The 24,708-nt window shown below is 48.7% G+C and overlaps 1 protein-coding gene across 1 annotated transcript in view; it reads right to left on the minus strand.

The window, feature by feature from the left end:
* FAM78B (family with sequence similarity 78 member B) overlaps positions 1-24,295 on the minus strand; it is a 101,883-nt gene extending 77,588 nt beyond the window's left edge. The window contains exon 1 of the mRNA XM_055401910.2: positions 23,821-24,295. Within this exon, the coding sequence (XP_055257885.1) occupies positions 23,821-24,083 (263 nt within the window). The 5' untranslated portion in view covers positions 24,084-24,295. The remainder of the gene's footprint in view (positions 1-23,820) is intronic.
* Between the last annotated feature and the right edge of the window lie 413 nt (positions 24,296-24,708).

Genomic DNA, 24,708 nt, shown 5'->3' on the forward strand with positions numbered 1-24,708 from the left:
GAAAAAAGATACCAAAGAAATCCTGAACACAAATTAGTGGGTACAGTAACCAGGGTTCCCAAGGTATAAAGGAATTGGTGGGACTCTACTGCTAGTTATTCAGGAAATAAATATCAATATGTAAAATTGCCTGATAGTCTGCAGTCTGTCAAATGCATGTGTGTGTGTGTGTGTGTGTGTGTGTGTGTGTGTGAGACAGAGAGACTATGTTTTCACAAATTCATGCATGCTCCAGCATTTGGATGGGAAGAAAGAGCTGTGAGTAAGGGAGGGGTCTAGGAGTGAGTCTGATTCTCCTTATGAATGATCGTGATGTGGGTGTCACTGGAATGAAATCAACAGATGGCAATAAATTTGTAGAAAATGAAAGAGACAGATTTAAATCCAGGATCACAGGAACCCTTAAACTGCTTCTATGCAAGGGAAGCATATGAACATTAAATATTTCCTGAAGGATAAGCTCAGTTCTGGAAGGTGGGAGGCAAAGACCGGGAAGAGGCGGCTGGCTGTCCCCATGATGGAGCAGGAAGAATTAGAGAGTAATGGGGCGGGCAGAGACGGGAGCAGAGTGAGGTCTCCCATTCATCTTCAGCTGTACTGGCTCTTGACAGACAGGGAGTGGGTGTCTGTTTATCTCTCAAACCTCAGCTATTTTCTTCAGTAACAAGGTGTAAACTAACTTTGCTTAGGGCAAGATCTTCTGCTGCAGAGGGAAAAAGCACATCAAAGGTATAGAGCCTATGGGTGAAGGACAGACCTTCCAGGGAACCCCCTCTCTGTTCTCTAAGGAGGTACCTCACCTGGAGGCTTCCTTAGGAATTCATCCATCTTTCCATAAGAAAAGCAACTCTCTCTTCCAACCTCCTGCCTGGGAAAGGGAGAACTTTGGGGTTTCTTTGAAAAAGCCAAAGATGGGGTGGGTATGGGGACTCAATACCTGCCAGACATGACTATCATTTGAAAGGCACACATCTGCTCCCAGTTTCCTCGGTCTCAAACTTTGTCAAAGAAGACAGGAGGCAGGATGCCCTCAGGTTGGGTTGAGTCCATTATAGTTAAAGTGAAGAATGTGTCTGGGGACAAAAAGTGCTGAACCCTTGTCTGACATCCTCAGGACCCCAAGGGCTGCAGGCACAGCCATCCTTGCCTCAGACTCTCATCTGTTCCATCAAGGTTGTCTCTGCCACGTTTGTCTCTCCAAGTTAGAGGTGCCTCCTAGACAAGGAACGGAGGAAAGATTTTACATTTTGGATGATTTCCCACCTGCCTCACTCCTCTGCCCAACCTGTTTGGCAAAAAATATCATCCTGGACCACATCTGGTGTCCTGTCTCCAGGGCATCCTGCTGTTGGCACCAGGTGCCATCATAACATCGTTTGCCTGTGTTTTAAAAGGAAACGAGGGCTTCCTAATGGGCAGAGGGAATGCGTGGAAAGGCCTGCATGGTACAGGACATCCACCTGTTCTGGGTGGTGTGGAGGAGGGGGAGATGTCTTCCCCAATTCCCTTCCAGTTGCTTCACAAGTTTGAGAGACGGCACAAAGCATTATCTTAGAAAAAGTCAGCAGAGTGTCCGGTCTTGGGTCTGTATATGATCAAAAACAATCTCTAGTCTGACACATTTGTGGCACTCAAGGGGGCCCATCTAGGCAAGTTTTCCAAATGAAAGGGGACTGACTCTTTTTCATGGTTGGTGGCACATTACACTGTTTCTCAAATTCAGGACCTGAAAGGCTAGTAGGATGGTAAAGATACTGTAGTCCATCTGCACCTTCTGGCCTTGTACAAGTCACATAACTTCTGAGTGTTTCTTCATTTGCAAGAGAAATGATATTTTCTCTACTTTTACTTTCAGAGCTACTGTGAAAAGCAAAAGAAATGTTATAAGCAAAAGCACTTTGTAAGCTTTTATTACCAGGATGAAGGATGGTTAGTAGTAACATGGCTTGCAAGGGCCAGAACCTTCCCTGAGGACAATTCAGAGGTGTGCTTTAGGCCTAGTCCAACAGACTAATATCTCAGAGTTATTGCCACCACCATTTTGTTGAAAAGGCTTTTGACCTCAAAGGCCAATTTCTAACATCTCCATTCAGGGTTTTATGTCATCTGGGACCACAAAACATTGGGTTTATTGAGGGTCCTGTCTGAGTCACCTTTTCTATCTCTGAATTAACCTTTTTGATTATTGGGCCGGGGTGGCACATTATAAAGCCAACAGGAGGTCAAAATGGACTGAGAGCAGGGAACACGTCTTGGGGGCCATTTCTTCCAACTTCTCAGCAGAGGCAAAGAGCTTCCTGAGCACTGGTATTCATTTCATTTGCGCTTGTAGGACCTGGAGTTTTCCGGGGCTTCCTTCTATGGGAGCATTAGTTCCTTAGCCTTCCCAGTAGACAGTGCTTAAGCTCAGTTTCAGACTTAGTGATAATGACTCACAGTCCCTCTTTGCTGGTTTTACCCCCTGCCATCAGGGTTCCTAGAAATTCTGAGTTCATAACCTAATTCCAGGGCTTTGAGCTCTGGGTCTGGATCTCACCTGCCTGGGGTTTAAGTGAGACCATATCTAGGAGGAGATGAGCACAGAGATGTCAGGAAAGAACAAAGTGCAACTTCACAAGCCAGCAACTGACACAAGGAAAGGAAATTTGCTCAAACCCAGGACAGGAAAGACTGGCTGTGTGTGAAGTGAGGACAGTCAGAGAAGTCCTAGGGGCTGCTGAAGGCAACAGCTGGTATTTCTTACTGAAATGCTATGGTTCCAGAGATAGGAAGCAGGTACAATGCTGGGAAAAATACCCTCCAGATGGAAATCAGTAAACAGGAGGCCTGGGGAAGTCTCATGGCTGATGCCTGCTCAGGCTAGATCTTCTCTGAGAACAGAGTCCAGGGATGAGCAAGTTAGACCCCATAAGGATGCTCTAGGAAACTGGATGCCTAGAAATTCTGCCTAGAAAAGTTGGATGAAAAGGTGAACTAATGGTGGATGTCAACTGGTCTTTACACATCTACAGGGTTCTCCCTCCTCTGGGTGGGCTTCCTGGACCCAGCACAGTGCCAAGTACCAAGGCGCTGCACAGTACCAGCAGGCTGATCCAGCAGGGTAAAGGGTTCTTACACAACCATGGCAAGCTTTTCTTCACAGTACGAAATATTTCCCAGCACAGTTCCTGCCACATACCAGGTATTCAATAAATATTTGTCCATTTAATTATTTGCTTACCCATTTAAAAAAATGTAACAGAAACATATCATGCCTGTTACTCATCAGGCACTGTTCATTCAGTTCAGTTCAGTTTCAGTTCAGTCACTCAGTTGTGTCCAACTCTTTGTGACCCCAGGGCCTGAAGAACATCAAGCTTCCCTGACCATCATCAGCTCCCCGAGCTTGCTCAAACTCATGTCCATTGAGTCAGTGATACCATCCAACGATCTCATTCTCAGTCATCCCCTTCTCCTCGGGCCTTCAATCTTTCCAAGCATTAGGGTCTTTTCCAATGAGTCAGTTCTTTGCATCACCTGGCCAAAGTATTGGAGCTTCAGCTTCAGCATCAGTTCTTCCAATGAATATTCAGGACCGATTTCCTTTAGGATTGACTGGTTTGATCTCCTTGCTCACCAAGGGACTCTTAAGAGTCTTCTCCAGCACCACAGTTCAAAAGCATCAATTCTTCAGTGGTCAGACTTCTTTATGGTCCGACTCTCACATCCATGCATGACTACTGGAAAAACCATAGCTTTGACTAGATGGTCCTTTGTTGGCAAAGTAATGTCTCTGCTTTTTAATATGCTGCCTAGGTTTGTCATAACTTTTCTTCCAAGGAACAAGCATCTTTTAATTTCATAACTGCAGTCACCATTTGCAGTGACTTTGGAGCCCAAGAAAATAAAGTCTGTCACAGTTTCCACTGTTTCCCCATCTATTTGCCATGAAGTGATGGGACTGGATGCCATGATCTTAGGTTTTTGAATGTTGAGTTTTAAGTCAGGTTTTTCACTCTCCTTTCAACTTCCTCAGGAGGCTCTTTATCTCTTCTTCACTTTTTGCCATAAGGGTGGTGTCATCTGCATATCTGAGGTTATTGATATTTCTCCCGGCAATCTTGATTCCAGCTTGTGCTTCACCCAGTCCAGCATTTTACATGATAAACTCTGCATATAGGTTAAAAAAGCAGGGTGACAATGTACAGCCTTGATGTACTCCTTTCCTGATTTGGAACCAGTCTGTTATTCCACATATGGTCCTAACTGTTGCCTTTTGACCTGCATACAGATTTCTCAGGAGGCAGGTAAGGTGGTCTGGTAGTCCCATCTCTTGAAGAATTTTCCACAGTTTGTTGTGATCCACACAGTCAAAGGCTTTGGCAGAAACAGATGTTTTTCTGAAATTCTCTTGCTTTTTTCTATGATCCAGTGGATATTGGCAATTTGATCTCTGGTTCCTCTGCCTTTTCTAAAACCAGCTTGAACATCTGGAATTCTTGGTTCATTTACTGTTGAAGCCTGGCTTGGCGAATTTTGAACATGACTTTACTAGCATGTGAGATGAGTGCAATTGTGCAGTAGTTTGAGCATTCTTTGGCATTGCCTTTCTTTGGGATTGGAATGAAAACTGACCTTTTCCTGTGGCCTGTGGCCACTGAAGAGTTTTAAAGATTTGCTGGCATATTGAGTGTGGCACTTTCACAGCATCATCTTTGAGGATACAAAGATGGAATTCCATCACCTCCACTAGCTTTGTTCGTAATGATGCTTCCTAAGATCCACTTGATTGTTGCACACTCCAGGATGTATGACTCTAGGTGAGTGATCTTAGATTTTCTATTATTTTTCTGTGTATTCTTGCCATCTCTTCTTAATATCTACTGCCTCTGTTAGGTCCACACAGTTTCTGTACTTTATTGTGCCCATTTCTGCATGAAATGTTCCCTTGGTATCTCTGATTTTCTTGAAGAGATCTCTAGTCTTTGCTATTCCACTGTTTTCCTCTATTTCTTTGCACTGATCACTGAGGAAGGCTTTCTTATCTCTCCTTGCTATTCTTTGGAACTCTGCATTCAAATGGATATATCTTTCCTTTTCTCCTTTGCCTTTTGCTTCTCTTGTTTTCTCAGCTATTACTTCCATCACCAGTCACATCCACAACTGGTTTCACTTTGGCTCAGCCTCTTCATTCTTTCTGGAGCTATTTCTCCACTCTTCTCCAGTAGCATATTGGGCACCTACTCACCTGGGGAGTTCATCTTTCAGTGCCATATATTTTTGCCTTTTCATACTGCTCATGGGGTTCTCAAGGCAAGAATAATCAAGTGGTTTGTCATGCCCTTCTCTAGTGGATCACGTTTTGTCAGACCTCTTCAACAAGACCTGTCTGTCTTTGGTGGCCCTACATGACATGGCTCATAGTTTCATTGAGTTAGACAAAGCAGTGGTCCATGTGATCAGTTTGGTTAGTATTCTGTAATTGTAGTTTCCATTCTGTTTTTAAAAATGCAACAAAAACATATAATGCCTGTGACTCATCAGGCACCATACTAAGCACTTTATAAATGTGAATTCATTACATCTTCCTAATAATTTTATAATGTAGGAAATATTATTACCTCTCATTATGGTTGGGGAAGCAGAGGTGTAGAGAGGTTAGTTATGCTGCCTGAAGTTACACAGACAGTAAGTGGTGGAGGCAGGGAGGCGCTTCCCAAGTAGCTCAGTTCAGTTCAGTTCAGTCGCTCAGTCATGTCCGACCCCATGAATCACAGCACGCCAGGCCTCCCTGTCCATCACCAACTCCTGGAGTTCACTCAAAGTCACCTCCATCGAGTCGGTGATGCCATCCAGTCACCTCATTCTCTGTTGTCCCCTTCTCCTCCTGCCCCTAATCCCTCCCAGCATCAGTAGCTCAGATGGTAAAGAATCTGCTGGCAATGCGGGAGACCCAGGTTTGATCCTGGGTCGGGAAGATCACCTGGAGAAGGGAATGGCAACCCACTCCAATATTCTTGTCTGAAGAATTCCATGGTCAGAGAAGATGTCCATGGGGTCGCAAAGAGTCAGACATGACTGAGCAACTAACACACGCATACAAGTGGTGGAGGCAGGATTTGAACCTGTGTACAGAGGCTGCAAGGTCAATGCTTTTTAATACTACAATGCTTCCAGTTAGAGAGGAGTAAAGGACAATGCATTTTCAGTGACCAGTGGCTATGAACCCCATGCTCTTCTCCCCAGTGGCACACTCTTCCTGTTCACCTATGGCTTTATCTTTAACAATAATAACTACAACAATGAGTCTCCAATGCTGTGGTCCACCCACACAGAAACCCCAGATGAATGCAAGGTAAGATGTAAGGGGTCTAGAGAGCTGGTAACACAAAAAGAACTGAGATCTTCTGTTAAGGGTGATTTTTTGGCTTACAGATAAATCTTGAAATACCTTTCATATGCATGCCGTTTGGTAAGAGTATTTGCAATAGTTATCAGATGTTCAAATTATTTTCTGTTCCCAGCATTCTCAACCACTGCCTGGAGTTTGAATTTTTCTTTCAGGTGAAGCAATAATATACTAATATTGGTGGTCAGAGCATATGTTTGGAGTCCTTTGAACCTGTTGTTAAATTCTGGTTTTAGCACTGTGAATTTGGGCAAGTTACATGATCTTTCAAAAACCTCAGTTTCTTTATGTGTGAAACAGAGATAAGATGAATATAAATGAACTTTATTATTTTTTTAAATTAAAAAATTTTTTATTGAAGTATAATTGTTTTACTATAAATGAACTTTAAATGAGATATAACTTGTGTACCTGCCTCCTGAGAAACCTATATAGGTTTCACAGATCAAGAAGCAACAGTTAGAACTGAACATGGAACACTGGACTGGTTCAAAATTGGGAAAGGAGTATGTCAAGGCTGTATATTGTCACCCTGCTTATTTAACCTATATGCAGAGTACATCATGAGAAACATTGAGCTGGATGAAGCACAAGCTGGAATCAAGATTGCTGGGAGAAATATCAATAACCTCAGATATGCAGATGACACCACCCTTATGGCAGAAAGTGAAGAGGAACTAAAGAGCCTCTTGATAAAGATGAAAGAGGAGAAGATCATGGTATCCAGTCCCATCACTTCATGGCAAATAGATGGGGAAGCAATGGAAACAGTGACAGACTCTATCTTCTTGAGTTCCTAAATCACCTCAGATGGTGACTGCAGCCATGAAACTAAAAGACACTTGCTCCTTGGAAGAAAAGCTATGACAAACTTCAGTTCAGTTCAGTTCAGTCGCTCAGTTGTGTCCGACTCTTGGCAACCCCATGAATCACAGCACTCCAGGCCTCCCTGTCCATCACCAACTCCCGGAATTCACTCAAACTCATGTCCATCGAGTCGGTGATGCCATCCAGCCATCTCATTCTCTGCCGTCCCCATCTCCTCCTGCCCCTAACTCCTCCCAGCATCAGAGTCTTTTCCAGTGAGTCAACTCTTCGCATGAGGTGGCCAAAGTATTGGAGTTTCAGCTTTAGCATTAGTCCTTCCAATGAACACCCAGGACTGATCTCCTTTAGAATGGACTGGTTGGATCTCCTTGCAGTCCAAGGGACTCTCAAGAGTTAGGCAGCATATTAAAAAGCAGACCCTGCTGGCAAAGGTTCACATAGTCAAAACTATGGTTTTTCCAGTAATCATGTACAGATGTGATTTGGACCATAAAAAGACTGAGCACTGAAGAACTGATGCTTTTGAACTGTGGTGTTGGAGAAAACTCTTGAAAGCCCCTTGGACTGCAAGGAGATCAAACCAGATCCTAAAGAAAGTCAAATTGCGAATATTCATTGGAAGGACTGATGCTGAAGCTGAAGCTCCAATACTTTGGCCAAGTGATGCAAAGAAATGACTAATTGGAAAAGACGCTGATGCTGGGAAAGGCTGAAGCAAGGAGGAGAAGGGGACAACAGAGGATGAGATGCTTGGATGGCATCACCAACTCAACGGACAGGAATTTGAGCAAGCTTCACAAGATGGTGAAGGAAGTGGGCAGCCTGGCGTGCTGCAGTCCTTGGGGTCGCAAAGAGTCAGACATGACTGAGCTACTGAACAACAACAATTTGTGTAAAACACCTAACATCTCCTGTTCGTCTTGTGCTTATTAGGTGATGAATCAATAATAGATATCTGGGTTAGGAAAGGAACTACAATGACAGCCAAGTGGGTTACACAGCTCAGATTTCTGATGGGTACTAAATGGACGTGAGGGAGGAGATAATTAATTCAACCAGTTGGGAGTCAGGAGGCCCAGTTGACAACTGTGGTTCAGGACCCTTCTTACCAATACAGTTGTCTATTAGGCTAGGCCATTCCTGTAGACTATCATTACATTGTGGAGTGTATTTCCCAAAGAAATGGTAAGCTTTCATAAAAAATGAAATTCACTGAATTGAAATGCTATCAGAAACACAAAGTTTTAAAATAAATGCAATCCTTTGAGGATTGCTAAGTGGTCTTCCACTTTACTTTTTGTATGACCTTGGACAATTCCTTTTACCTCTTTTTTTGTTTTTTTTTTTTCTCTTCTTTTAAACTGCAAAAAATTTAAAGGAGGCAGAGCAGGGAATTTCAACATCTTTTCAGCTTCCAAAGTTCCATCACTGTTTTTTCTTCCAATATCAGCTACCTAAAGGGAACAATCAATTTGGAATCAGATAGCAAGTGTGACCACTTCCTCACTTAACCTGTCAGATCACTTACAACTTGCATAGCCTTGGTTTTCCCCTTGTTATGTGGACAATAATATCATCTCTAAGAGTGAGCATTAAGTTCAACAGAGGTAACATACTTGAAAGCATTTTTGTAAATGCCGATGTGCTAGCTTTGTCTTTTGTTATCAAAGTCGAGCTTTATGTGGCCCCAACCACCTTGAGATCTCCACAGCCCGAAATAGCTCGATACAGGGAATCTCCACCCCCAGCCCCTACCTCTGGAGAGAGTCAGCCTGCTGAGTGCCAGGGCCATGCCAGGCACGTCCCTGGGTATGCCTTCCAGATAGCAGACAGCTTTGCCCCCTCGCTGCCCTCCCACCCTCCTTCCTCCTGTTGGTCCTTCTCAGAGCCATCTGGAACAGAAGGAGGTAAAACAAGCTCACCACTTGCTAGAAGCCAAATGCCAGTGCAAAGTGAGCCTCCGGGGGAAGGCCCAGGGAAGGAGGGTGGGAAATCTTGGAGCCAACTCATGTCTCTGCCACTACAGAGAGTCACTGAGGATGCCTATGCTTGAGTGGGAACTTGAGGTTTCTTAGGAAAGCAGCTTCTTCTCCAGCAGAACATTCTGTCCTGCCAAGGCCATCTCGGGGCCCTGAATGGTGTACAAATGGTTGGCAAATGCAGTCATCATTCAGCAGTCGCTGACACACTTCAGAGGCACTGGGTCCACTGAGGCAGTGGTTTGCACCTGTCATTCAGGCCCAGTACAGAGCAGGGGTCTTGTTGGACACTCTTGTCCTTAGCTGGGGACCCAAGATCCTCATAGTGCCTTGGCTCCCCTTGTCACCCTCAACGTCAGTGCTAAGAAACTTCAGCTCTTTTTATCAATGCACCTTAGCACCTTGCCTAGACAGGCAGCTTGCTTTGAAAGGCATCCCTTCAAACTGGAAAGAGTAGCCACTGAAAGCTCTGTCTATAGTTGAGGAACAGAAGAATCTAGTAGGCAAATCATAATTGTGGTAGACTAAATATCTTGAAAAACCCTCCGTTACAAATTTCTTACTGAATCCAGAGTTGAGGTTGCAAAACAAATCCCTAGGAGTCAGAAATGAAGAGGAAACTGAAAATCAAACAGGTAAACAAGCTCAGGCTCAAAATATATAAAATGACAGTGGACAGTCCTGCAGGAAGAGTCATGAATACACAAGCAAGAGAGAAATTTCAACAGACTTTCTCAATCATTGATAGACTGAGCAGATAAAACTTGGCAAGAATATAGAACACTTGCATAACACAACTAACAAGCTTGAGCTTATGGACACAAGAAACAGTAAAAATACATTCATTTAAAGCATACATAGAAGCCCGTCGGGAATGTTCAGAAGTTAAATGGAGTGGCCTGGTACTGGGATTCTGAGCTCCTATGAAAAGTGATTTCTGCCAGGGAGACCCACCTCAGTTCTATCCTGGGTCATGTAAATATCTCACTGTTGACAAACAGGGATGCATCTGAAGAAAATGAACACTTGAGACTGGAAACAACTGCATGTAGACTTCTAACAGTTCAAGAGTTCATTGCTATCTTGTAAACTGGTCTGTGCTCTTGAACTGTAGATATATACTTAGCCCTTGACCTATCCCAATGAAGGCTGACCATCCCACCCACTTCTTTCTCTCTGGCTACTCTGCTTGCATTTAACCAGAGATATTTCCAGAATACTTTTTCAATGTTTGTTCTTTCAAGATGGCATGACGACACTCCAAGATGCTTTTCCTTTTTGTGGATGCAGACACTGGCATGTCATTCTAGATAGCAATTCTGACAACCAGACATTCCAGGAAACACCAGATGCTGAGGGCAAATCCTGAAAAAAACCTCTTAGCATCCAAGTAGGGGATTTCTTTCTCAGAATAACCACACAAACATGCCTGTGTTCTGATCTAGAAGCATCCCCACTCTTCATGCCTCAACAGAGGTAGCTTGTCCGATTGTAGGGGTACCTGGCCTGTGACTCCTCAATCCCAAGTCTGAAGGCATTGATACAAACTGCAGAAACTGTGGCCTCTGTGAGTGGAGAGGAAACCATCTTCAATTCCAAGTGAACACAAACAATCCTCCATGAGGGCTGTATCCATGTCTCAGCTTTAGTGTGGGATCCATGCCACTATTCAACCATTCGGTGAGAGACCATTGGCCACTTGGTGGAAAGGTAACCATGCACAGATCCTCAGGTTGACAGAGTTTCCATGAAAACTTTCTCATGTCGACAAATGTTACTTTCTCATGTGGACAAATTTTCTCCTTCCATTCAGCGGTGAGGCCTGGGGGTTTCTGCAGGGGACAGGGGCCCTTGGCACTACATCTGCACCAAGACCCCTCTCTGTCAGCCTTGCTCTGGGTCTAACTCTCCGTCTAAGTATGCATCAGGTCCATTTCTGAAAGTCTTTTCAACAGTGATTTAGCAACCCCACTAGTAGCCAGCTGGTCTAGGTTCCCAGTGGGATTTAGGTCCTGAAAAGATGAACTCTTTCAGAGACTTCTGAGAGGAGCTGGCACTGGCCAGAGCAGGAGGATGTTTGCCTTGGCTGCAGAGGGACCACTTTGGAGTTCCCGGCTCCTGTCCTCCCTTCCATCTCAGAAGCCTCTCAGCTGGGGCCACTCAGCTTGACTCCCCGTGTGAGAAAGTTACCTGCGGGGGCTTTTCTGCAGGGAAGACTCTGGGTGGTTATTCTCTGGCATCGGTCGTGAGGTGGGGTGGTGGTCTAAACAAGGATGGGCCACTGCCCCTCCACGTTCACACCTGGGGTAGCTTGTCTTGATGCGTCGGGCAGGAATGAGGTGACTACGGTTTCCCTGGGCTCCGTCTATCCCTGCCAGCTGTCCTTTCTGTCTGAGGGTCTGCTCTGGACACCCAGGCCTTTCTGATGGCTGCTGGGAAGCCAAGGGCTGCAAAGCAGGTTCTGGGCCTCCTTTCATGCCCCCTCTCTCTGCTCCAGACTGTGTGCTGACTAGGCCTGAATGCTTGTCAGACTGATCCCCTTATCCCTGCCCCTACCTGCTCTGAGGCTGTCTCTGGGGCTTTGGTTCGAGCTGTTCCGGCTGCCTCATCAGACCTCCAGAACACTAGTTTAGTTGCCCATTTAAGGCAGAAGCAATTTTTTTTTACAGAGATCATGCTCACTCATGAGATGAAGGTGGAAGTCCAGGACAGGCTTGGAGAGTCCAAGGAGGACAGAGGCATGTGTGAGCTTCTCTGGCAGCAGCCCCCTCTGCACTTGTGTTCCCCCCTCAGAGGGAGAGAGTAAGCTGACAGGGAGGGCCAGGAGACACGGGGCCTGGGAGCAGGCATCTGGCTAAAGCCCGAAAGCTTGAAAGAGTGCCTGACCAGAGACAGGGTCAGAGGGCAAGCAGGGAGACACTGAGATGGACACGGAGACAGCACAAGTGTTGGACAGGGATGAAGGCAGGCAAAGCCTTCCCAAATATACGCTGATCAGACAGGAGACCTAAAGGTGCCTCCTCCTCCAGGGAGGCCTCTAGAGAATGCCAGAGGTAGGTCACTAGTACAGATTTTGAAAGGGAGAGCTAAGGCTGGAATGGGACCACACTAGTACAAGTTTTGAAAGGGAAGGCCAAGGCTAGAATGGGACCATGTGTGGAAAAAACAGACTCCCTGACATCATGCTGAATTTCTAGAATCTTCCTCAGGAGAGGCAACCTGGAGTGGTGCAAAGACCTTGGATCAGCCAGATAGGTAGAGGTGACAGGCTGCATGGAGGCACAAACTCAGCTCCCTCGTCCTCTAATCCCTCCCTCAGATCCTAACAAGGGCAAAGTAAACTGTGCTGTAGCCCAGCCTGCTCGCTCCTGCCCCTCCCCACCCTCACCTCCTTTAGAGTAAGCAGACACAGCACAACTGGATCAGAACCTGATGCTAAACTGTATCGAATTCACACATAATAAAAGGAAAAAAATGGAGAAAACCCAACTAAAAGCCACAACAGAAACAGTCTCCAGGCTTCCAGGATCTCCCTTTCAGACTTCCCATCTGCTCTACTCCACAGGGGCCACCCAGCTGAGCCCTGCTGTCAGGGGAGGGCCCTGGCCTCCTCACAATCTGTCATCTCTGACATCACTTGGATCACATTTCTTCTGGAGCTGCCAGGGGCCCTGGAGCTACCCTCCTGCCTGTGGGCAGGGGACTAGGGGCCCGGGGATGGCCTCAGCACCTGGGCTGGGTCTGGGGAGCATTGAGGGGTGGAGGAAATGGATTCTGGGTTGTTGGGCATCCAGGCCGAATCTCAATTTTCCATGCGTGCCTCTTCCCCTGGCTGCCAAGCCCTCCCGTTTCCTGCTGTCTGTGATGGGCGTCCCCGGGGAGCCGCTCTCCTTTCTGGCTGGCTAATCACTGCCTGTGGACACTGGAAAGCGGCTGGTCTCTGGGCTCCTGGCACCTGGGCAGCCGTTCCCTGGGGCCCATCTGAGCTCCTCTCTGTGTGGAAGGGCTGTGCTCTGTCCTCCCTTGGGCGGCCCACAGACTCGGACCCCCAGCAAACAGGGGATAGGAAAATAGGTGGCACTGCCCCCCGACGACTGCATTACAGACCAGGGGTGCCCCAGCCTTGACTCAAGGAGTGAGCTACCTGCTCCCCGTCAGGCCCAGTGTAGGCTGGTGGTAAAGAACGTTGGCTGTGGAGTCAGAGAGACCTGGGTCTCTTCCCGGCCCCAGCTGTGACTCGCTGTGTCAGTGCCCGTCTCTGGGGCTCACTGTCCACGTCGGTAACGTGAGCAGCTGGGCTACATGATTTCTCACATGGCTCTAACACCCCCAGGTCAAGGGTGACTCTGTTGACCCGCCACTTGCATTTTCATTTTCACTCTGCCCTGTAACCTAGAGTCTGCTATGACTGGTACCTGGAAGCAGTCTTGTGTGAGGCAGCTGGAAGGGCAGAGAGTGCTGACCTGGGTGCTGGGAGGGTCCCCTGGGTCTGACCCCAAGGCCCTGACCTCATTAACATGCCTGGACCAGCTGAGCAAACCAGCTGGGAGGCGACGAGACTGGCTGCTTCCGAAGTGATTTAAACCCTTTGTTCCCTAAGTCTCCACAGCAAGGACAAAAGCAAGCTCTCAAGGCATTATCTTGAACACTCTCTGCTCATCCACGTGTCCATTCGTTCACTCTACCATTTGGCCTTAATGGGGCGGTGAAATGTCATAAGGAGTCACTGGAATTCTGGGTTCTGATCCTTGCTTTGTCACTTGCAAGTTCGGTAATGCTGGGAAAGTTACCCACTCTCTCTGGGCTTTGGTTTTGTCATCTCTAATATGGGGATAGTATGGTATCTGTCTCTCAGTGAATACGAAGCATCTAGCACTGGCTAAGTCTTCTGGTGGCTGTGATCATCATTAAGTTGAATACATTGTTTACAGCCTCATGGGGAGATAGACAGTAGCCTAATGCCTGCCCATTTCTTAAAGTGTACATGTGTCCCAGGAAGACAAGCTCCCTGGCTCCAAGGGCCAGGAAGACAACTTCAACAGGAATTTGGGTTTAGTTCTTTAGCACAAATCTCTTATCCTTCCTCAAAAAAACACTGAAGTGTATTTATGGAAATCTGAAAGAGTCTCAGATATTTGAGTCAGTTAAAACCTGGTCTTGAAGCGTGTTGCCCAGGCTTTGGTGTGAAGGCTGTCATTTGCCATTTCGGAATGGAGGCTTAGCTGGTGGCTCTTGGGAGGAGGAGGAGGAGGAAGAAAGCCACTTCTCGTTCTCCTTCACCCTTCCCTCCTGACACAAGCCAGATCCTGACTCACTCCCCTTACCCATGCCCAGGGCAAAGGAACATTTCCTTTGCCTGTTTCTGGCAGTTTCCAGCCTTGCCAAAGGCTGTCCCTGTCACCACTCATGCCCAGAAACCATGACCTCCCTGGCCTGCCTGTCCCTTCAGGATGCTGCTGAGCTTGCTGACTGAGGATGCCGATTTACTGCTTCCCATTAGCCAGACTTCTGACAGCCTCTAAGCACCCTGGCCTGACACAGCCCACACGCCAGCTTGGAAAGGTCAGGTCTCAAGAGAGTCAGTCAGCCAGAGGCTTTTTGAGACAGGCCTGTCACAGTAACCCCACCGAGGTGCCGTCAGGTGGCATACGGCCTTATTTATTTTGCTTAATTGGACAGCCTGAAAATTTCTGTTTGCTTTTTTGGAACACATTTAGATGTTCCTATCTGCCCACTCTTGTCTTCAGAGACCATAAATTATGCCCTCCAAAATGCCTGTGGGCCAATTGACCCTCATGCTCCATGTACACAACCCTGGGGATGACCTCTCTCATCCCCACCTCCTGTACAGGGTTGGCACAGACCATGCACTTGGCACAGGAGGGCATGAGGCAGCTCTGATTCTACCAGTGCCTGCCACAGTGACCTTGAGCACATTCCTTATTTAATCAGCTTGCTTATCTAAAATAGGCAAAATGGCTGTCCTACATAGTCTCATGATTTCAGGATTATGTGAGGTTCCCTTATAAAGAGACAAATTCATGAAAGTATATGTTAAAGATCTACTAAAGATGTATCAGGAAGAATGTATTAGAAATAGTTTTGGACACAAATTATTTCAGGTGTGGGTCTCATTGTCCACCCAGGCTGGAAACTCCAGACCTTCCTGAAAAGGGACCGCGCAGTATCACTCCAGCCCCAGGTCCTTGACTTCTCATCCGGGGCCTAACTGACACTGCCATCAGGAGGTCTGGGGGCAGGGCAGGCAGTCCCCATGAGGACCTGGCTGAGACGCAGGCACAGCGCCAGGGACTGGGAGCGCCAGGGTCCTGGCTGCTGCCCAGAGTCCACAGCCCAGATCTGGGAGGCCAACCTCTGGGTGGGACAAAAGGTAGTAGCTACCCTCTTCCTCTGAGTATGAATGAAAAACAGCCCTGGCTCTGAAGTATACAGCGAGCCTTTCTCCTCCCCTCTGAGTGGGATCTGGGGGAGCGTGGCTGGTGCACGAGGGACCCTTCCCCAGAGTGAGAATGCGTCTCTCTGCCTGGGAAGCCACAACCTCCCTATTCCTTGAGGCTGATCCAGAGTCACCCTCTAGTAACAGCAGCGATGTTGCTGTTTAGTCGCTCTGTCATGTCTGACCCTTTGCAAACCCATGGACTGTAGCCCACCAGGCTCCTCCATCCATGGAGTTCTCCAGGCAAGAATACTGGAGTGGGTTGCCATTTCCTTCTCCAGAGGATCTACCCAACCCAGGGATTGACCCCACACCTCCTGCATTGGCAGGTGGATTCTTTACTGCTGAGCCACCTGGGAAGCCCAGTAACAGTCATGCTCTATAAAAAACAAAACAAAAAAACACATGCGTACAATCCGCTAGTTTGGAGAGCACTTTCACAGTTTTCATCTCACTTGATTCCTGACCCCCAGCCAAGCAGACAGGACAGGACTTTTTGCTGTCTATTTACATGAATGCAAACTAGAGACTAGATTCTTAAGGAAATCTGCCAAAGGTCATATGGCTCGGAATCGAATCCAAGGTCTTCTGACTCAAATCCCTGTGCTGGAAAGATAGCTGGTATACCCTCAACCGGCGCAGTGGACAGTTCCAACTGGCTTGTGTCAGAGCTGCTGAGGGAGTGGGGTCCACACAGCTAACACAGAGGCCTGAGTGAACCTTGCAATCATAGCATAAGAATTGCTAGGAGCCAGCGGAATGTCCGATGAGCTGAGCGTAGAGCCAGGGGTCCTTCCCACTTACCAGAAGGGGGTCCTCTTTTTCCTCCTAGTCATCTGTCCAAACAGCAATTGTCTGGAGAGTTTGAGGGATGAATGGGCTTACAAGTACAATAACTGAGGGGTCTGCGTGACTGCTGCAGTCCAGGGCTGCCCATCTGGGCTGACATGTGAGCCCCAGGGAATATCCTGGAGGAGACAGCACAGGACTAAAACCTGCAGTCCCGGCCAGCTTGGGTCCCTGAGGTGAGGAGATGTCCCCCTGCTCCCAGGGAATGAGTTCAGCAATGGATGGACCTGGTACTCCACCCTCCTGGCCCCACCCTCTCACAAAGATTCAGCTCAGCCACCAACTAGATGTATGATCTCAGGCAAGTCCTCTGACCCCCTGAGCCTTAGTTTTCTCAACAGATACAATCAGAGCATCTAGCTCCCAGGGTCATAATAGGGAGGGTGAGACAAGATCAGAGCACTCCACAAATCAGAGGGAAGGGGATGTTTGGGATCTTGCGTCTTACGCTAGATTCTGCATTTCCTGACTCAACTGGCAGCCTTCTTTAACCTGGAACATGAAGCATCTGCAGACCTAATCCCGCAAACAGCTTCTGCCGCTGCTGTCATGTGGAAGGTCGCTGACACCCTGCAGTCCCACACCTCCTGGCTCACCTGTCCTGCTCTCTCCACCCAGCGCAGCTGTATTTCAGCATCCCACGCTACGTGAGCCACATTCTGTGTGTAACTCCCACGTACTGCTCCCCTCCTTTTTCTGAATGTTTCCTTGCCTGTTCCTCCAACCCCCTCCAACTCCAGAGTTGTGCTTTATCTCCAGTGAGATTAATGCTTCCTGATAAGACCAGCTAATCTGCTGCTGCTCCTCTTTTGCCGAGATGGAGAAGATTAGAGGCAAAGGGTTAGGCCACCTCCCCTTCAAGGGCACTCAGGACTTTAATAAGGGAATTGGATCCTGCTTTCCCATCTGATGCTCTGGGACAGGGGTCTCCATCATTTCTGGTGAGGACCAGCCTTTGTTACTTCCAGTTGATGAGGCCCCTGACTGGGGGTGTCATGGGAATGGGGGAAGGGTGTTGGTCTGGTCTCCACAGGGAGACTGGGGACATGGCAGCCAGCTGCTGAGGAGCACTGAGCCTGGTGGGACACTCTGCACCTGCACACTCATCTGGCTCCTGGGAAGCATGAGGCGAGCTGGTCCGCAAGAGCAAAATGCCTGAAGGAGGCATCTCAATGACCAGTGAGGGCCACACTCAAAGCTATGCTGCGCGTGCTGCCCTGAACAAGGGCAGTGTTTGCTTTGGGGCGATCACCCTATTAGGCCAGGGGTTTAAGTGCTGGCTAGGACCACCACCTCCAGAAGTCCTGGAGTTCAGGCCATGAGTTAATGACGCAGGTGGAACTGTGCTGCGACACGGTTTCCACGTCCCAGCTCCTTGGGCAGACGCGGAGCGCCGCTCTGCAGCAGGTGGTGAGACAGTCAGGCCTCAGTGTTTCCTGAGCCCCACTCCTGGTGTGCGGAACACTGCGGGGACACAGAGGAAGGGACAGACTCGCACCCTGGGCTGAGGGGCAGGGAACCTCATGGGACAATGCAGCTCAAAATGACACAAAAGCACAGTGGAACTCAACTGCTCGTGTGTTAAGCGACTGCTGGAGTGTCGGGAGTTGGAGAGATTTGTGGGATTAGCACTGGGTTTTACATGAAAGGCTAATTTTCCAGAGAGACATGATTTGTTGAAAGGGATAGAGACTATTTGAGGTTAGAAAAAGGGCTCCTTTATTTTGATCAAATGTTTAACACCTGTTATGGGCCAAGCACTATTCACAGAGAAATAAAATGTATATAATACCTGCGTTAGCGGGGCTTACAGTCTTATAGATAAATCAGAAGTTAAATAAACACATAAATGCTTGCGTACTAACGGTAACAACTAAAAGAGTAATGTGTTACTCAAGAGAACAGGAGAACCCTAATAGAAGCTATGAACTCAGGGTTGCCTCTCTGAGGTAACGGCTGAGACCTGAATGAGGAGTAGGAATTTGCTAGAAAAGGGTAGGTGTGTAGAACATTTCAGACAGAGAGCAGCACATGGAAAAGTTCTGAGTCAGGATGAAGCTTGTTCCTGTGAAGAAATGAAAAAAAGTTGAAGGGGCTTAAGAACAGAAATTCAGAGTGGGAAGAGATTTTCAAATTTCATCCCGGGATCGTCATGGGAAGCCATTAAAGGGTTTAAGCAAGAAAGCAACAGCATTTACATTTCTAAAATGTCACCTGACTATCATATGGGGGATAGGCTGGATGGAGGGCAAGAACAGAGGTGCAAGTTTGGTCAGAAATCCTCTGTCGGAGCAAGTCCTACACTGGGAGAGATGGGCATAGAAAGTGGAGGCTGGATTAGAGTCATCTGCGGGATGAGATCAGCAGGACTTGATAATGGAATGAATGTCAGGGGAAATATCTACAGTGACAAACAGATTTCCAGCTGAAGCAACCCAGGGACTGCAGGTGTTACTAAGATGGGACAGAATGGCAGAGGTGCAGCTTTTAGGTGGGAGCTAGAGCGGAGATCAAGAGTGCAGGTTTGATACACCGAGCTTGAGATTTCTTTCAGCCAGCCAAGTGGAAGCTGTGTGTAGACACAGACGCCTATACTGCAGGTGACTCTGTATCCCAGAGACCATCTGGTGCCATTGGGACGGATGAAATAACCATCCGTCCAGTACAGAATGAGAAATGTCCCAGTGAACTGTATTTTGAGGTCAGACAGAAGAACAGCCAGAAAAACAGCATGAGAGCTAAATGATGGAAGCGATTCAAGACACAGGAAGCTGTCAACCATGTGGAATATTGATGAAAAGGTAAGTGTCCGCTGGATCTGGAAATATGGAAAGCCCAGACGAACTGAGCAAGCACAAATCTGGAACTGAGAGAAACCAGCTCGGAATAAACTGAAAAGGTAACAGAGGTGGGTAGGTTAGTCAACCCTCAAGAATGTTGGCTCCACGGGAGGAGTAGAGACAGGCAGGAGCTGTCTCTTGAAGCTGAGGAGTGAGATGTCATCTCCTCAAGCTTCACCCAGGCCAAGGTTCTCCAAACCCTACACTGTCAGCCCTAAGCTGACCCTTACAGCTCTAGAAGACACCACACCGAGGCTCAGAGGGAGCGGGAAGGGCCTTCAGCCATTGCTGGCTCTCCCCTGACCTCAGATTTGCCTGCATCTTTGGCAAATGAACCCCACTCCTTATTCTTGGGTATTGAACTCTAGCATTCGAAACTTCCATCATGGGGTGGGGGAAGGGATGGATCGGGAGTCTGTGATTAGCAGATGCAAACTGTCACACATGCAACAGAGAAACGACAAGGTCCTACTGAGTGGCACAGGAACTGCGCTGTATCCTGCGATAAACCGTAACAGAGAAGAATGTGTGTGTGTGTGTGTGTGTAGACACATATATGTGTTTGTGCTTAGTCACCCAAGTTGCGTCTGACTCTTTGTGACCCACCAGTATCCTCTGTCCATGGGATTCTCTAGACAAGAATATGGGGGTGGGTGGCCATGGACAGCTCCAGGGGATCTTCCCAACCCAGGGATGGAACCCAGTGTCCCGCATTGCTGGTGGATTCTTTATGGGCTGAGCCACCCCATATATATATGTATACATATATGTAGGCTGAATCACTCCACTGTACAGCAGAAATTGGCACAACACTGTAAGTCAACTATATCAATAAATTAGAAAAAAAAAAAAAACCTGTTCCATCATAAAGGTGTTACATCTCCACTGAAAAGCTCCTGTATGCCCAAGAGACACTGAAAAGGTATGAAGCGCTTCCTCATACTCTTTTGGTTAAGAAGATCTGATCTCAATCTTCCCTTTTCCAGATCTACTCTTCTAGGCCTTCCCAACAGACCCTTTCTGACTTTCCCCCCAACTGTTCTTCACCTTGAAAGTTCCTCTACTGCCTATGTGTGCCCCCTTACATTTTCCTACCTCCACGTATCTGCTATTTTTGCCCTTTAGAACTGGTCCCTCCTCCTTGCCTTGCTGAGTCTCACCCATCGCTTGCACCCAGCTTGTCTTTACACATCTAGAACACCTGGCCTGGTCCCTTTCGCTGGCATTTCTCCTATACTGCTTGGGAGCACTGGCCTTTTCTGCCTGTGGCCCTACTTACCTCCTGCCCTTAGGGACACTGAAGCTGCCTGCTTATTCCTTGGTTTTCTTTGCTGGCAGTGGTACATCAGAGGCAGTTGATAAAATAAACATTTGTTTATTGATGGGTTGATTGAGAAAATCCAGTGGTTCTTCCTCCCTGAAGGATGAAGCCTTGAAGCAGTCTTGGCAGGGCCACAGGAGCACGTTCATCAGGGCCAAATGAGAAAGAAATGGGGGCCATAAGCATTAATAGCCTGCTTCCTACAGAGTAACTAGAGGGAGTTTCAAGTCACTTGAGTTCAAGTTCAAATTAAGCTCTGGCCATTCTGACCATCAGCTATTTCAAATGCTCCTGAGAAGCCTTCTCTTCCTTGGAAATGTGGAGAAATTTAAACCATGAAAGCTCATGTTTTCTTTAAACCTGTAGATAAAGTTTTCTTGGCATTTTAAGTTGCAGGTTTCCTCTGGCATAGTCCCTTTTAAATGTTGAGAAAAGCAGTTTTTATAACCTATAGTCTCTCATCATACCATGCTTCATGTAACAAAAGCATTACACAGGGGTGAAAATTCAGCCCGCAGTGTTTTCTCCATTCAAGGGACTGGCTAAAATGGACATAATAACTAATAGGCTGCAGCGACTTTCATGCAATATGGGTTTCTCTCAGAAAGTTTACATTGGCCAAGTTTTCAGGGCCGAAACATTTCGTGGAAATTGGTTCAATTAAATCTGGGCTCCAAAGTGGCCTTAAACACACATAGCCATTATTGCAGCCACAAAGACAGGAGGCCCCTGGACACAAATCTAAAATAATACACTTTATGATTTCTTGGGGACTATTTTTGTCCCCTGCCAACAACAACATGAAAACCAAGAATCTTAAAATACTGAAAATGGTAGTTTAAAGGCAGAACTTTTTCCCCTCCTCCAAATCCCAAAGGCAAGAACTCAGCAAGGAAGGGTCAGAGAGAATGTATCCCTCTGAGCAGACACCAACTCACACCCTAAAGCGGGTTCCCACGTGGACACATCTTCTCACAGAGTCAAGGAAGTTCAACTACCATGTCTGTTTATACCTCACCTTGGCTTCTCCTGAGGTAGAATATATTCTCTTTTATGAAAGAATGATTTATTTACTTTCAGATTACTAATTTACAGGAGATGTGAGGCAGCAGAGACTCTTGGCTGTGCAGTCTTGGGAAAAGTAAGACTTTCGGCTCAGACCCTCCTAGTGTCTCCCAGAGTGGCTCCAGGGTGCAATTACTGCCCCCAACCAAGGCTGTACACTGCCATTAGGGCCAGACCAAGAGAACAAACTTGAAGGTGCCCTTGCCCTGTCTGGAGCTTTCTCTGATTTAGCTGGAAATAATGAGTTTCTTAAAAAACAAACAAACAAAATCTTTGAGAGACACACATGTTCAGATATAATAATTCTTTTGAGGGTGTGTATGATTTTAAATGGCATGTGTATTAGTTGCTCAGTCGTGTCCGACTCTTTGAGACTGTAGCCCACCAGGCTCCTCTGTCCATGTGATTCTTCAGGCAAGAATACTGGAGTGGGTAGCCATTTCCTTCTCCAGGGGATCTTCCCAACCCAGGGACTGAACTAGGATCTCTTGAACTACAGGCAGATTCTTACCGTCTGAGCCACCAGAATTCACCCCAAATAAGATTTCCCCTATTTCTCACATCCAGGTGTCTTCCAGAAAGACACGAACACTCTGGGTGCAGAGACGGAGCAAACTGGGCTGTCACACATCTTCTCTAGGAAGGAGCTTTCTCCAGAATTGAGTTTATATGATTAGAGAGGAAAGTTCAGACTCTCTGGGGTGGGGAAAAGGGTGGGAGTGGGCACCGGGAGAGACAAAGAAACCTGTCAGAATTCCTTTTAGCACCTATGACTAGTCTTAACTTACATGCTCCCAAAGTGTAATAAAAAGCCTGCAAACTGCTATTAAAAAGATAGTTTGACCTTTTAAAATGGAAACTCTCCCACCTTATATCCATATTCAAAAGATGAACCTTGGGAACTCTGGAGTTTTAAATTACTAATGAAATGAGGCTGACTTTTCAGAAGAGGGTTTCCCTATGGGCTGCAAGCTAATTAGGGTGTTCCAGACCTACATTATAACAGCAGGCCAAATGCAGGCCCCAAACCTTTTAGCCATTGTAGTTGCCAACTGCGCAGAGTGTACTTCTGAAAGGAGGCTGGCAGGGAGTTATGAAAATTTAGTTAATAAAAAAAGTCCTGGACGCGACTGTCAGCAGCCTGTGGTTCCGGGGCAGGCTGTCGGCCCCTGGCGGCAGAGGAGTCGCCGAGATCCCGGGTGCGGAGCCCGGCGCGCACCGAGCGGCGCTGCTGAAAGAAGTTGGAGAGCTCCCAGCTCTCCGACAGAATTCGGCGGGGGGCGCTGGGGAATCCCTCCCAGCGCGGGAGAACAAAGTTTTGGAGTAACCTAAGACCCTAGACCGACATGAGACCCATCCCATACTTTCACTGAGCAAAGACACGTATCTCGCCACGCCAATCAGAGGCTGCTCGCACAAGGCCATCAGCCTTGCTCCGCTGGGACGCGCCCGGAGCCTTCCCACTCCCACCACCTCCAGTACTCTTGCGGAGGGCGCTGAGCCAGAAAGGTGGCTTTCGGGTGTGTGGTTCCGGATGGAAACGCCTCTAGGCTTTCCGGTTCGGGGGACAAGGGCTCGAAGTCAACAGTCGAAGGAACAAGGGCATACCAAGTCCAGGCTGAACGCCTGGGACCTTCCTCTCCAAACCGGCTCGGGTTTCTCCAAAGCACGCGCGGTACAGCCAACGCGCCCCCGGCACTCCACTACTCTCTACAGGTCCCCCCAAACTCTTCCCCAGAAGCCCTGCAAAGCCCAGACGGCGCCCCGAAACTCCCAGGGCATTAGCCAGCCACCCCCACCTCCGTCTCTTGAACCCTCCTCAGAGCGTTCTTCCCGCCCCGCACCGTGCTCCTAGCATTCACAGGGAATCAGAAGCAAACCACGAGAAAATGCCTTCGCGAGGAGCCTCCCTACACACATCAGCCCTGTCACTGAAACAAAAGCGTAGGGAGGAGGGAGATGGAAAAGGAGGCGGGAGGAAGGTTTATAAAAAGGATGGGGAGAGCAGTAAGAAGGAGCTGGGGAGGAAGGTCGGGGTGAGAAGAGACCGGGGCCACGGACCCCGCTCCTACTGCGCGCGGCCGGTCGCTTACATGCCCAGGTCGCTGTAGGTGTTGAAGAACTCCATCTGGTTGCACGCCTGGATCCAGCCCACCACCCAAGTCTCGTGGCGGGGGATGGGGGGCATGACCACGCGGGCCGAAGCTTTGAAGTAGGGGGTCTTGTAGCGCAGGACGATGGGCGAGCTCTCCTCGATGCGCGTGGGGCACTGGTCGATGGTGGCGCACACATCGTACACGACGATGTTCTCGCGCCGGATCCGCGCCTTGCAGGTAATGCTTTGGATACAGCCCATCCTGCCGCCCGGCGCCGGCGCGGCGCGGCGTGGGGCAGCGCCGGGGACCGCGCGGGCAGCCGGGGGCGCCCGTCACACCGGCATGGCGACGCGCCGCCCGCTCTGGGTCCGGCTCAGCTCGCGCCTAAGAGCGGGGCGCCGCCGCCGGGCAGCCTCCGAGGCAGCCCCCTCCTCTCGCCGCCTTGCGGGGTCCCGGCTGCCCCGACGCCCGCCCGCCCCCGCCCCCGCCCGCCCCCTCTCTCCCGCAGGGCGCGCGGAGAGCGTGCGCTCCTAGGAGGCAGCGGGCGCCCCCGCCAGCGCCAGGGCCCGAGCGGAGGGCAGGGAGGGGAGCGGCGCTGCGAGGAGTGGTGCCCACCCCGGGCCGGAGCCCCCCGCCCCTCGCCGGAGAGGAGGCGGCGGCGGCGGCGGCGGCATGGAGCCGGGGGAGGGCGGCGGCGGCGGCAGCGCCCGGTCTGTCTGCTTCCGCGGCGGCAGCAGCAGCAGCCGCCGCCGCCGCCGCCGCGGCTGTCGCTGCATGAACCTCTGCACCGCGGCGGCCCCCCGCGTGCAGCGCACCCAGCGGCGGGCGAGCGGGCGGCCCGAGCCGCCGGCAGAGGCAGGCGGAGGCAGCCGTGGCAGCGGCGGA

This window comes from Moschus berezovskii, chromosome 4 (assembly GCF_049115385.1).
Source record: "Moschus berezovskii isolate FMDL1 chromosome 4, NW_MosBer_1.0, whole genome shotgun sequence".
Lineage (NCBI taxonomy): Eukaryota > Metazoa > Chordata > Mammalia > Artiodactyla > Moschidae > Moschus > Moschus berezovskii.